General features: G+C 35.0%; 1 protein-coding gene across 1 annotated transcript in view; it reads right to left on the minus strand.

Annotated features, from left to right (window-relative positions):
• LOC107570268 (chordin-like) overlaps positions 1–14,386 on the minus strand; it is a 26,784-nt gene that overhangs the window by 6,886 nt on the left and 5,512 nt on the right. Inside the window, exons 2-9 of the mRNA XM_016256478.1 lie at positions 6,841–6,958; positions 6,674–6,761; positions 5,773–5,914; positions 5,551–5,685; positions 5,047–5,129; positions 4,382–4,529; positions 527–633; positions 155–446 (exon numbers count right to left, since the gene is read on the minus strand). Of these exons, the coding sequence (XP_016111964.1) occupies positions 155–446; positions 527–633; positions 4,382–4,529; positions 5,047–5,129; positions 5,551–5,685; positions 5,773–5,914; positions 6,674–6,760 (994 nt within the window). The 5' untranslated portion in view covers position 6,761; positions 6,841–6,958. The remainder of the gene's footprint in view (positions 1–154; positions 447–526; positions 634–4,381; positions 4,530–5,046; positions 5,130–5,550; positions 5,686–5,772; positions 5,915–6,673; positions 6,762–6,840; positions 6,959–14,386) is intronic.

Raw genomic sequence — 14,386 nt, forward strand, 5'->3', positions numbered from 1 at the left:
ATAAAACACTTGCATTTTTTAGAATAAAATACAAATAAATATTATTATAAAGTTATATGACTTGTTTTCTAAAGAATAGATTTCATTTAATTTAATTTTGTGTATTCATATTCATTTTATTATTCATGTTTATTGTAAATGCTGTCTTTCTCACCGTTTCGGCGTGCGTCCAGTCCGTTGTACGGCAGCATTCGTATCTGTCCGCGCAGTTCGCTCTCTTGCTGCTCGGCCGTGGCGATGTTAATGAACAGTTCGTTCTGCAGCAGCATGTGAATGTGTCTGGCCTCGACGCGGCTGCAGCTTCCCACCGCTCGCCCGCCGCCGCGCTCCTCCGCCGCGGAGAAATCCGCCGTGATGTCGTACAGCACGCTGCGCTTGCTGCGCCGCCGCGGCTTCATCTCGATCGTCACGCCGACCACTGTGCTGCTCAAACCCGCCACCAGAACCTGCTCGAGAACATCAGAGCACTCAATTGACGGAGCTGGCTAAGCCATTGAGAAATAAGGTAACAGAAGGGAGTCGTTACCTGGTAGTCGAGCGAGCCGTTGTGATGCAGGGTGAAGACGGCCGACCCGACGCCGCCGGTTTTCCCAGGAGTCAGAGCAGAACCGCTGGACATCACGCTTTGAAGAGCTGAGAGACATACATTTACATCATTTTACATAATCATTTTCAGATATAACCTACAATGTAAATATAGTCAAATAGATCAGATAGCAAAGGTCTTAAAGGTATAGCAGCAAAAAAGTTAGAAAGAGGGTGGAAAACAACATTGATTATTTTTGTGCATAACACCTTGACCAAAATTATATGTGAACTTGTATGTAAATTTACTCGAATTTACATAATTTACCAAAGTGACTTTTGAAATAAAACAATTTGAGGTAAATATGTTTTTATAGCTATTTGTAGTTTTCTGTAGTTAGATGGTGAAAACCAAAATGTTATTGTTTGTGCATGAAACCTTGACTAACATTATATTTGAACTTGGATGTAAATTGCCTTGAATTAACAATTTCCCAAAATGACTTTTGAAATAAAATAGCTTCATATAATTTTTTTTGTAGTTGTAGTTTTTTGTAGTTAGAAAGGTGGTGAAAATTAAATTTTTATTGTTTTAGTGCATAAATCCTTGTCTAACATTATAATGTTAACTTGGATGTAAATTTCCTTGAGTTTACATAATTTCTCAAAATAAACATTTTGCTGTAAATATGTTTTTTGTACTTGTATTTTTTGTATGTATACGGTGAAAAACTACATTTTTATTGTTTTGGTGTATAAAATTTTGACTAACATTATATAACTTAATGCAAAATTCTTCAAATTGACAATTTCTCAGTTTGCTGTAAATGTTTTTGTAGTTACTTGTAGTTTTTTGTTGTTAGAAATATAGTGGAAAAACTAAATTTTTATTGTTTTGTCGCATAAAACTTTGACTAACATTATATGTTAACTTAATGCAAAATTCTTCGAATTTACATAATTTCTTAGTTTGATGTAAATATGTTTTTGTAGTTACTTGTAGTTTTTTGTTGTTAGAAATATAGTGGAAAAACTACATTTTTATTGTTTTGGCACATAAAACTTTGACTTGCATTACATTTGAACCTATTTATAAATGAATAAAATGATCAATTATGATAATATGACCTCTTTAAATAACTTGTATTTGTGCGTGTGACAGAAAGGGTGAGAAAACCAGGGAAAACTAAACTGAACAGAGTGTTTTTATGTGCGATTAGAGGTCCAGAGGGACTCAAATGATCGCTGTCGTGAGGAACACAATCAAACCCACATGAACTCATGCAGGGTCAAAGGTCACGGCTGGATTGACGTCATCCACGGAGACGAGGGAAATTAGCCGACGTGCAGGTAAATAGAGACCGCTTCGATGCAGAAAGAAAGAAAGGACGTTCGACGAAGGCTGAGGACTAAACAGAGAGCGAGAGTGGTGCAGGATCGTTTAGGTTTGAATTCTTCACACATAACGTCAAGCTGTTAAGGGTGCAGCTGGAATCAGACAGCAGACGGAGCGCCAGCACAGCGTGACCTTGGCAGCGGCTGCCAGCGTGGGTGTGTGTGTGTGTGTGTGTGTGTGTGTGTGTGTGGACACAAGAGGCCTCACACAGACATATGAGTCAAACACACACACACACACACACACACACACACACACTCTTGACTAACATACGGAATGACCAAGAAACTAATCCTACAGCATTTGACCTCTAACCCCTTGGCGGCATAGCCGTGCATTCCTGACCTCTTCACGATCGTGATTATAATTATGAACTCGGTACGACGGGAAATTTCATTCTGGCACGAGAAATACCCAAGATTATTTATGCATGACACAAAGATGAAATATAACACGGCGTAAATCACGGGATAAAAACAGCCACAGCAGACAGACGGATGTAGTTACTGATCTAATGTGAAGTCTGGTGTCACTTAGTTCAGCTTTGAGCTCACTGTACGATAGTGTGTTACTAAAAGATGATTAAACTAGCCTACAAACAGAAGTGAAATGTGTTGTTTAAAATTAAATCTTCAATATTTGCAACAACACTTCCTGTTAAAGTGTTGTCTTTGTCTTATTTACATTTTTTTCATATTTAACAGTACAAATTAAGTTGATCTATGGATTAATGGGGTGATTTATAAGGTTGTTGTTCATGTTTCCTGTATTAAATTAAATGTTTTTAAATAATTGGTATATATATATATATATACACACACACACACACACACACTCACACTCACACACACTCACACACTCACACACTCACACACTCACACACACTCTCACACACTCACACACACTCTCACACACTCACACACACTCTCACACACTCACACACACTCTCACACACTCACACACACTCTCACACACTCACACACACTCTCACACACTCACACACACTCTCACACACTCACACACACTCTCACACACTCACACACACTCTCACACACTCACACACACTCTCACACACTCACACACACTCTCACACACTCACACACACTCTCACACACTCACACACACTCTCACACACTCACACACACTCTCACACACTCACACACACTCTCACACACTCACACACACTCTCACACACTCACACACACTCTCACACACTCACACACACTCTCACACACTCACACACACTCTCACACACTCACACACACTCTCACACACTCACACACACTCTCACACACTCACACACACTCTCACACACTCACACACACTCTCACACACTCACACACACTCTCACACACTCACACACACTCTCACACACTCACACACACTCTCACACACTCACACACACTCTCACACACTCACACACACTCTCACACACTCACACACACTCTCACACACTCACACACACTCTCACACACTCACACACACTCTCACACACTCACACACACTCTCACACACTCACACACACTCTCACACACTCACACACACTCTCACACACTCACACACACTCTCACACACTCACACACACTCTCACACACTCACACACACTCTCACACACTCACACACACTCTCACACACTCACACACACTCTCACACACTCACACACACTCACACACACTCACTCACACTCACTCACACACACACTCACTCACTCACACACACACACTCACACACACTCACACACAGTATATAAACAAATTAATATAAATTTAGGTATTTTAAAAAATTTAAAAATAACAAATAACTACTACTAAAATTAGTACATTATAATGTCATACAATATTACACTATTATAAAAATATATACAATATAAATCAGAAACAAATAAATAAATATTAAGAAATTGCATGGCTCTTTAAGCTGATTTATGTATTAATGGTTTGATTTATACTTGCATTTTTTAATTAATCATTATTGTCTTATCACATAGTATTATATCAAATAAATAAATATTAACACATTTTAATATAGCCTTCTAAATAAAATATATATAATTTAAATCAGACACAAATAAATGAATATCTATAAAATTTGTCAGCACAGGAAAGAAAACTCTGCTTTCATGGCTCTTTAAGCTGATTTATGTATTAAGGGTTTGATTTAAACTTGTATTTAAAAACAAATCAGCATTTTGTTTTATTTAACATGTATAGTATTATAACAAACAAATAAATATTAATACATTTTAATACCATAACCTTTTAAAAAATATATATATAATTTAAATCAGAAACAAACAAATATTAATTTTGATATTATAAAATATTATAAAAATATATAATTTAAATTATAAACAAATTAATAAATATTAACAAATTTGCCAGCACAGCAAAGACAACTCTGCAAAGCCTTACAGTGATTTATGTACTAACGAGGTGATTGCTAACGACTGGCTGCACTTACCGTCACATGATCTCTTGCCAGAAATGTTTCCGGAGATCTGACGAGGGTTTTGACCTTCTGTTTCCACCGAGATCTGCAGCTGTCCGCGGGACAACCAGAAGAGTTCACGACTGTTCAGATCGGCCAGGACTTCAGCCAAGTCAGAGTCCTACAGACACACATCAGAAAACATCTACACGTTTCTAAAGATACGCGACCCTGGAGCACAAAACCAGTCATGAGGGTCAATTTCTCGAAACTGAGATTCATGCATCATCTGAAAGCTGAATAAATAAGCTCTCCATTGATGTATGGTTTGTTAGGATTTGAAACTATTTGAAAATCTGGAATCTGAGGGTGCAAAAAAATCTAAATATTGAGAAAATCATCTTTAAAGTTGTTCAAATTAAGTTCTTAGCAATGCATATTACTAATCAAACATTAAGTTCTGATATATTTACGGTAGGAAACATACCAAATATCTTCATGGAACATGATCTTTACTTAATATCCTAATGATTTTTGGCATAAAAGAGAAATGTATAATTGTGACCCATACAATGTATTGTTGGCTATTGCTACAAATATCCCCCAGCGACTCAACACTGCTTTTGTGCTGCAGGGACACAAATTATGCTTTATTAATATTCATTTCGATCAGTAAATGCATGTGTGTTTGAACTCACGTCTGCAGAGATGTTTGCTCGTATTTCTCTCAGCAGATGCTGTCGGTACAGCAGTTTCACTCGGACCGGCACCTTTACAGAGGCTGAAACTAAATAAACAATATATATATTGTTATTAAATAATATTACATTTTTAAAGATTTAATTCAATTTTTTTTAAATAAATATTTAAAAAAAAAAATTTAATTAATATTTTATTTTTTATTTCTTTGTACGTACAGCTCCCATGAGGAACGAGTCCCTGCAGGATCAGGATGAAATGCAGATTGTTCTCCGTGTCACTGAGCGTCAACATGGCGATTCCTCCCATCCCAGAATGCACCTCGTCAGACGTCAGGATCGCACTGAAGGTTTCTGTCAGACAAGCCGCAGCAAATGAGGCTAAACGTCTAAACACACGTCAAGCTATGAAAGGGACCGAGTGTAAGGTTCGACACGCACCTGCGAACAGCGCTCGGTGTTTGATGACTTTGCCCTGTAGTTGTATTATTTCTTTGTCCTCACAGCTCCCATGAGGAACGAGTCCCTGCAGGATCAGGATGAAATGCAGATTGTTCTCCGTGTCACTGAGCGTCAACATGGCGATTCCTCCCATCCCAGAATGCACCTCGTCAGACGTCAGGATCGCACTGAAGGTTTCTGTCAGACAAGCCGCAGCAAATGAGGCTAAACGTCTAAACACACGTCAAGCTTTGAAAGGGACCGAGTGTAAGGTTCGACACGCACCTGCGAACAGCGCTCGGTGTTTGATGACTTTGCCCTGTAGCCCCTCCTCCTTGCTGTCAGCGGTTGTCATGGAAACACGCAGCTGCTCCGCCTCCAGCTGCCGCAGGTGAGACTTCGGCAGGTTCTTCCAGACTCCACAGATCTAAACATTAAACACTTTTTAATACTTTGTTATTTTCTACTTTAAATTTTAGTTGAATTTTGTGTTTTTGTTATTAATTCGTTTTTCCTTCATTTTTATTTAATTTGAGCTTTCTTCACTTTTATTATTTTCATTTTATATTTATTAAACACGTTTTAATATTTTCTGTTTTCATTTTAATTTTAGTTGAATTTTGTGTTTTTGTTATTAATTTGTTTTTCCTTCATTTTAATTTTATTTTATTTTTCTTCACTTTTATTATTTTCATTTTATATTTATTAAACACGTTTTAATATTTTCTGTTTTCATTTTAATTTTAGTTGAATTTTGTGTTTTTGTTATTAATTTGTTTTTCCTTCATTTTAATTTTATTTTATTTTTCTTCACTTTTATTATTTTCATTTTATATTTATTAAACACGTTTTAATATTTTCTATTGTAATTTTTAATTTTAGTTGAATTTATTTATTTTTTGTTAATCTGTTTCTCTTTTCTTTTCTTTTCTTCATTTTTATTATTTTTATTTTATATTTATTAAAAACATTTTAATATTTTCCGTTTTCATTTTAATTTTAGTTGAATTTTGTGTTTTTGTTATTAATTCGTTTTTCTTAATTTCTTAATTTTTTTATTTTTTATATTTTATTCTTATTATTATTTTTCTTAATTTTATTTATTTTTTAAATTTATATATGATTTTTTCTCCATGTAAATAGCTAAATGTTATTTCAATGGTTTGAGTAAACGATAATAACTCACCATGTCTGTATCCGCCCGCGGTACTCTGAACTCAAAGGCCGTGTTTCCATCGGAGTCCAGGAAGGTGATGACGCTCGGCCGGTTCATCCTAAGAGACAAGCACAAGTGTGAAGTGAGCGCCGGAGGATTGTGTTCGACATCACATCTGCTCTGCGTGTGTGTGTTACCTCTGGAGCGTGATGGAGAAGGACAGGCTCGTTCGAGCGAGTGTGAATCTGGCCCGTGCGACGCCGCTGGAGCTCGGCAGCCACGAGTCCGTCACACCCGTCAGTACAGCCACAAAATCTGTTCAACAATACCTCAGGTTAATCATACTGTCGTTTTGACCCGGAAGAAATGCATAAACATTTCTAAACAATACATAGTTTTTAGTAAGGGAACGAAACTTTGCAGATGCTTTAAGACCTTTAAAATACACATCATTTATTTTTTTCAGATTTTTTATAATTATTGTTTAAGAGATATAACCATTTAAATAAACATTTCGCCGTCGGGTCATTTTTGACCCGGGTATGTATAGAGCATTTGGTAAAAGAATATTCGGTATAAGAAATTTTACTGTTTTGGCCAAAAAAATATGCATTTCAAAATATACTAAAATATATTAAAAATTATATAAAATTAAAAAATAATATTTAAAACATATTTAAAAATTATTATTTAAAATAATATGTCATTTAAAATTAATGGTGCATGCCATATGGCAAAAAAAAAATTATATTTCAAAACATACAAAAATATATTAAAATATAAAATTAAAAGATTTATATAAAATTATATACAAAAAGTAATATTAAAAAATATATTTAAAATAATATAAAATGTTTAATTAATGTTGCATTCCATATGGAAATTTATATTTCAAAACATACAAAAATATGTTACACTATAAAATTAAAAGATTTATATAAAATTATATACAAAAAGTAATATTAAAAAATATATTTAAAATAATATAAAATGTTTAATTAATGTTGCATTCCATATGGAAATTTATATTTCAAAACATACAAAAATATGTTACACTATAAAATTAAAAGATTTATATAAAATTATATAAAAAAAGTAATATTAAAAATATATATTTAAAATAATATAACATTTGTAATTAATGTTGCATTCCATATGGCAATTTATTTTTCAAAATATACAAAAATATATTAAAATATAAAATTATGAAGTTTATATGAAATTATATTAAAATTTAAAATGAATGTTGCATCTCATATGACAAAAAGATGTCAAAATACACAAAAATATAAAATAAAATGTATATGAAATTATATAAAATTTAAAAATGTTTGAAAATATATTTATGTAACTATTTTTAACAGTATATATATGAATAAATAAATATATATATATTTTTTTATAAAGCATTTAAACAACGTTGAGTTCATTCTGTAAAGCAACTTTACAGAAGACAATAGAGTCATTATTCAGATTCAGCATTGATTCTATCCGGTTCAGTGTGTTTGGCGTCTCACCGGCTCGCAGTGACACATAACGCAGTGCATCACACCGAACGGCTCTCCGAGATCTGGATGCCACGTGTCTTCCAGCGAGTAAAAGCGGCCACCGAAGGAGCAACCTGATTGAGACAATAAACAAGAGCAGCGTGAGACCTCAAGACGTTTACTGAGACCCCGAGGACGGGGAATGTGTACAAATCAGCTTCAAACGGCCCATTCTGAGCCAAACCTTCAGGAACACCAACTAAAACGAGCAGGCAGTGTCACTTCTTCCCTCCTAACGTCTAGCATCTCCACTGCTTTGTTTTGAAGAGAGAATGAGAGATTCGAGTAAATTTGCCGTTTATTGCATCTGGAATGAGGTCAGTGATCATCAGTTGCAGTTCACGTCCTCCTTTTATAGAGCGAGACTATTAAACAATTTATTGTTAAGCTAAACACTTTCAAAGACACGCACGTAAACCGTCATAAACGGAGGTAAATCATAATAAATGCCTTCGACCGCTGCGTGTACCATACCAAGCCTCGGTGGCAAGTCATAGTGTTTATCTGGTTCTTTTGGAGATTATTAAAGTTCTTAGTGTCTAAAACACCAGATGCATTGACGGTTTTCTAAAGTACTAGAGCATTTGTGGAGGGTTTTTGGCTCTAATTGCAACTTAATTTTAAAGCAAAACAGCCAGACCAACAAAAGACCAGTTTTTCTTCATAGACACTCATTCGAACCAGAAATAAAGGTTCCATTTGGAATCCAATTTATTGCTTGTTATATGATATAGTTCTTTAAAATAGCATCGGCTGCTTTAAAGAGCTGAGGAACCAATGATGGGACATCAAAAACTTAATAAGCCTCCAAAGAATAATATCGCAACTCGTGAACTCTTTACAGCCAAAAACGTTCTTGAAAAGGACCATCGAAGAACCTTTGCAACTGTATTCTTCTTTGGAGATCAAAATACTGTTGTGTTATGTTGGTTCTATCCAAAACATGCCTCTTAAAGACAGATTATTAAAGTTATTTTGGTGTTTCTGTTCTTTATAACACCAGATGCATTGATGGGTTTCTAAAGAGCTAGAGAATAAAGTGTTTTTTGGGGAGGCTTTTGGCTCTAAATGCAACCTAATTCTGATCAAAAGAAGAGTTTTTCTTCATATGCACACATTAGAACCAAAAATAAAGGTTCTATTGGGAATCCAATTGGGTTGTATTGCATCTGGTGCTTTAAAGAGTTGAAGATCCAGTAATGAAACATCAAAACAAGCCTCCAAAGAACCATATAGAACCAATATACAGTAACTCCACAGTTGAGTTACTGTATATTGCTCTTTGGAGATTGAAATACTGTTAAATTATGTTGGTTCTATGCAAAACAGGTCTCTTAACATATTATTAAAGTTCTTCAGATCAGTGTTTTGGTGTCTCTGGTTCTTTAAAACACCAGATGCATTGATGGTTTTCTAAAAAAACAACAACAACTAGAGAATGAAGCTGTTTGTGGAGGCTTTTGGCTCTAAATACAACCAAAACCCAAGCAAAACCTCCTTATTCTGATCAAAAGAAGAGTTTTGCACATTAGAACCAAAAAAATATAGGTTCTAATTGGAATCCAATTGGGTTTTATTGCATCTGATGCTTTAAAGAGTTGAAGATCAAATGATAAAACATTCATTAAAGCATCAGATGCATTGATGGTTTTCTAAAGAACTAGAGAATCAAGTTATTTGTGGACGTTTTTGGCTCTAATTGCAACCTTATTCTGATCAAAAGAAGAGTTTTTCTTCATATGCACACCAAAAATAAAGGTTCTAATTGGAATCCAATTGCATCTGGTGCTTTAAAGAGTCTAATAATGCAACATCTAAACATACTTAGTCCCCAAAGAAGCGCAGCAGCAACTCAACAACGCTTCTGGATGAAGACCATGTATAGGGTTCTTCAGTGGAGTTATATCGCTCTTTGGAGATTAAAATGCTTACCGGATAAGCCTTTAGAGATCATGGGTTCCCTCTCGGGTTGGATGGGTAACGCGGGGGTCTTGAGTCTCGAGCCCAGAGCCGATGCGATGAACGCGCAGCCCAGAATCCACAGCACTCGCGGCGCGTCCATCCCTCAGAAACTCTCCGAACTCTTCCTCTGCGCCAAAACAACGCAATAAAAGCAAATAGACAGTGAGGTTCTCCTCGATGTGTCTGTCTCGGTGAATGCGAGTCGTGCTCCTCACACTGATGTCTGATGTCGCGTCAGTGCGCACTGAGTGTGCGCTGTTTGCGGCTCCCGGTTTTATCCGGTGCTCGTGAGGAGGGCCGGAGGGGGCGGGTCCTCAGATGCCCCAAAAACTTCACCTGCGAATACCAACCGTTTAATACACATCCACAAACACATGTGCATGATCTGAATCACTTTACACAGTTCTTTCATTCTCTGTCTGGCGTCTTTTCCAAGCGTTTCGTTTCTCTTTCCGTCTAAAAATTCACAAACATAATCAATAATGATGATAATGATAGATATATAGTTGTAGACCAATGCTTTTGTATTTAACCATGCGTTTAATTGTACTTAATTGTGCCCTTTTTTCCAAATAAATATTCACCAAAGCTTTCTGATGGGAAACAAAATAAATTAAAGTAATTAAAAAAATAATACATAATATAAATTATTTTTAAAAAGCTGAAAAAATTAAACTATGTTATTATTACACTTTCTGTAATTCTGAATTTAGAGGTTAAAAATGGACGAATCAAACAGGAAAACTTATAATCCATTAGAATAAATACAAAGAACTTTTAATAGTTTTAAAACAAAAAGCTCTGGTGATTAAAAAGAACCCACATTATTCTGAATAGACTTAACGTCTAAATAGCTGTATAGCAACTCCTGCTGAACCCAAAGAGCCTTTATTCTGAAGAATGTAGGTCTCTCCAGTGTTTTAACTGTGTTTACACGTTTTCAGAGACACTTATCCAGCCCACACCGAGTGCATCTCTCACCAGGCCTCTGCTTTGGACCTCACAGCTCCATGATTCACATTTTAATGTGCTTCAGCATCCATCAGCCCCCTGCTTGAATCAAAGGCTGAGGGGAGTCCTTTATTTCTCAAGACTTCCTCCACAAGTAACTCACTGAATGCACCCTGAGAAGAACCAGGGCCTTTCTTTGAGAAGAACAAAGAGGAAGCAAAAGCAATTATATTTCCCTCACTAAGTCTTCAGAGAAGCCAAAAAAGTTGAGTTCTTTTAGAAATGGGGACAAACAGTTGTAAGGGGTTTTGATGAGACTAAGTTGTTTGAAGTTAGAAACAAGCACTTCAATTAATAGAAAGTGCATTCATGACTTTCATCTGAGAGCAGTGCTGGGGAAAGCTACTTTTAAAAGTAATGCATTACAATGTTGCGTTACTCCATAAAAAAGTAACTAGTTATGTTACTTAGTTACTTTTTATGGAAAGTAATGCGTTACGTTACTTTTGCGCTACTTTTTAAATCTGGACAGGGCTCGCTTGTTTGTTTTTAAAATAAAAAAGTTATATTTTTGGCAAATATAAAAGCCTTTTCACACCAGAAGTGAAATGAATAAGCCTCAGGCTGAAGGGAAAGTACAGTAGAATGCAGACATTTCAACACACTTCAGCAATAAACAAAGACACACAAATGTTCATCTAGAGTAATTTGTGCTTATTAGTACGCTTGAACTGCATCATCGAAGCTCAGAAGCTAATAGAACGGGATTAAATACATAAAGCATATTTGTGTTGTTTAACATTTAATTATTTTTGTTTTTTGTGTGAGTGAGATGAATTAATGCATATTCATATTTATTTTATAGCTACTGTAACATCTTCTGATTTCTGTCACCATGGCGACACCAGAGCTGTCAGTCAATAAATTGGAAAAAGAAAAGTAACTTGCGTTACTTATTTGAAAAAGTAACTCAGATATTCTCTTGTAAATTAAAAAGTAATGCGTTACTTTACTAGTTACTTGAAAAAAGTAATCTGCTTACGTAACTCGCGTTACTTGTAATGCGTTCCCCCAACACTGCTCGAGAGCACCGCTAACCGTAAAAGATCAATGCTTTTATTTGTCCTTTCATATCATTGTTTTATATGTATTTTCCTTTTTGGAAAAAGGTGAAACATCCCCAGCAAACAAAATATGTTCTAAGAACGTTTTGCTAATGTTGTCGCTACGTTATGAAAACGTTATTTCTGAATGTTCCCGGAACGTTCAAAACATCCTTTAAATGTTGTTTTTGGAAGATTTTGCAAACATTCTGCTAAGGTTGCTTTTGAACGTTCTCTGCACGTTCCGTCGTGAGTAGGAACGTTTAAATAATGTTAGATGAGCGTTCACCTGAAACGTTTCCCAAAACAAAAAAGTTCCGTGAAAAGTGTATAAATGATGTTTTTGTGCTAACATTTTGAAAACATAATTAAAGACCAGATAACTGGATAAAGAAAGGTTTTATTCTAAGAACGTTTTGCGAACGTTCCCTTTAAGTAAATAAAAACGTTAACTTAACATTTTTAGAATCTTTGGAAAATCTTTGTTTTTGGTTATTCGAACGTTCAGGGAATGTTACATTTGATCATTCTGCTCGCATTTCTTTTGATTGTTCTCTGAACGTTACAGTAACATTCCAACTAAAACGTTTCTGAAAGAAAAACCTTCCACTAATAATGTTTCTCTGCTAGTATATTTTTTAGAACATTAACGTTTTACTAACTGTTTCATCGTAACTTTGCGCGAATGTTCCCTGTTAGCAGGATGACATCTTGACATTTTCCCTTTAAATTCAAAGACAGTTATAATAATGATTAATAATAATAATCTGTACTGTAAATCACGCTGGTTTGTCCCTCTCTGTATGTGGTTATGGGGTCATTTCCCCTCCGCGGGATCTGAAAGGCTCTAAACGATGGCGAATAATGGAATAATAAAATAACAAAATAATAAAGAGGCCGAATGAGTGTTTGGGGGTCATATATCAGGCGATCCGGAAACCTGGCGGGTCCCCGGGGCCTCCTCGCCATGCACATGTTAAACACGCCTATAGAGCCGCGGCTGAAGACGCTCTACATGAGAAAGACTCGCGCAATAAACGCCAGCAGGGCGCGAGAGGCGAACACAAGGCGGAAAGAGAGGGAGAGGTCCAGCTTGTTCTCTTTTCACTTGTGAGATTAGAGATAAATAGAGCTACACGAACCCAAAGATGCGTGCGAGCGCGCCTTTGTCTTCACGAGGCACGTCTTTTGATGCGCGCGCGTTGGGTTTGCGTAAAGCACTCGATCGAAGAAGTTTCGGGATGTTCTGTTCTCTTAAGCAGTGAGAGTCTCCAGTAGCCCTAAATAAACCACTGTCTTTTAATTACAGTACGTTGAAATGCATCAATAAAAAATAAATATATAAAATGTACAAAATTGCAATTTACAAAACTGTGTTATTTAGGATATATTAGACGATTATAAATTCAATAACAAAAACTATAACTTGATTACATCAATATAACTTATAACTTATAACTATAACTTGATTGCATCAATAAAAATCAAATATATAAAATGTACAAAATTGCAATTTACACAACTGTGTTATTTAGGATATATTAGACGATTATAAATTCAATAACAAAAACTATAACTTGATTACAATTTTGTGTTGTTTTATTAATTATTTTTACATTTATTAATTATTTTTGTTATTTTTAATATTTTTTGTTTTGCTTGTTAGAATGTAGAATTATTATAGCTGATTTACTATGCATTTATATAATACATTTTATTTAGGTGATATTAAACGATTATAAATTTTACATTCAATAAAAATAGCTTGATTATATTTTGGTGTTATTTTATTTTATTTTTTTTTAATTACTATTATTATTATATTATCTATGATTTAATTAAGTATTAGAATTTATAATTATTATAGTTTCATTTGTATACATTTATTTTATACATTTTGCTTAGGCTACATTAAACGATTATAAATGTTTTAAATTCACTAAATTATTATAATTTTGTGTTATTTTATTATTACATTGCCCATTTATTTATTATCATTAATAAATACATTTTCCTCCTAGATTTTTTTACAGTTAATGTACAATGCATTCTATACCCTCTTAATGAAGTTTCTCACGGTCATGTGTGTGTGTGTGTGTGTGTGTGTGTGTGTGTGTGTGTGTGTGTGTGTGTGTGTGTGTGTGTGTGTGTGTGTGTGTGTGTGTGTGTGTGTGTGTGTG

Source organism: Sinocyclocheilus grahami, unplaced genomic scaffold, assembly GCF_001515645.1.
Source record: "Sinocyclocheilus grahami isolate Dianchi unplaced genomic scaffold, SAMN03320097.WGS_v1.1 scaffold1435.1, whole genome shotgun sequence".
NCBI lineage: Eukaryota > Metazoa > Chordata > Actinopteri > Cypriniformes > Cyprinidae > Sinocyclocheilus > Sinocyclocheilus grahami.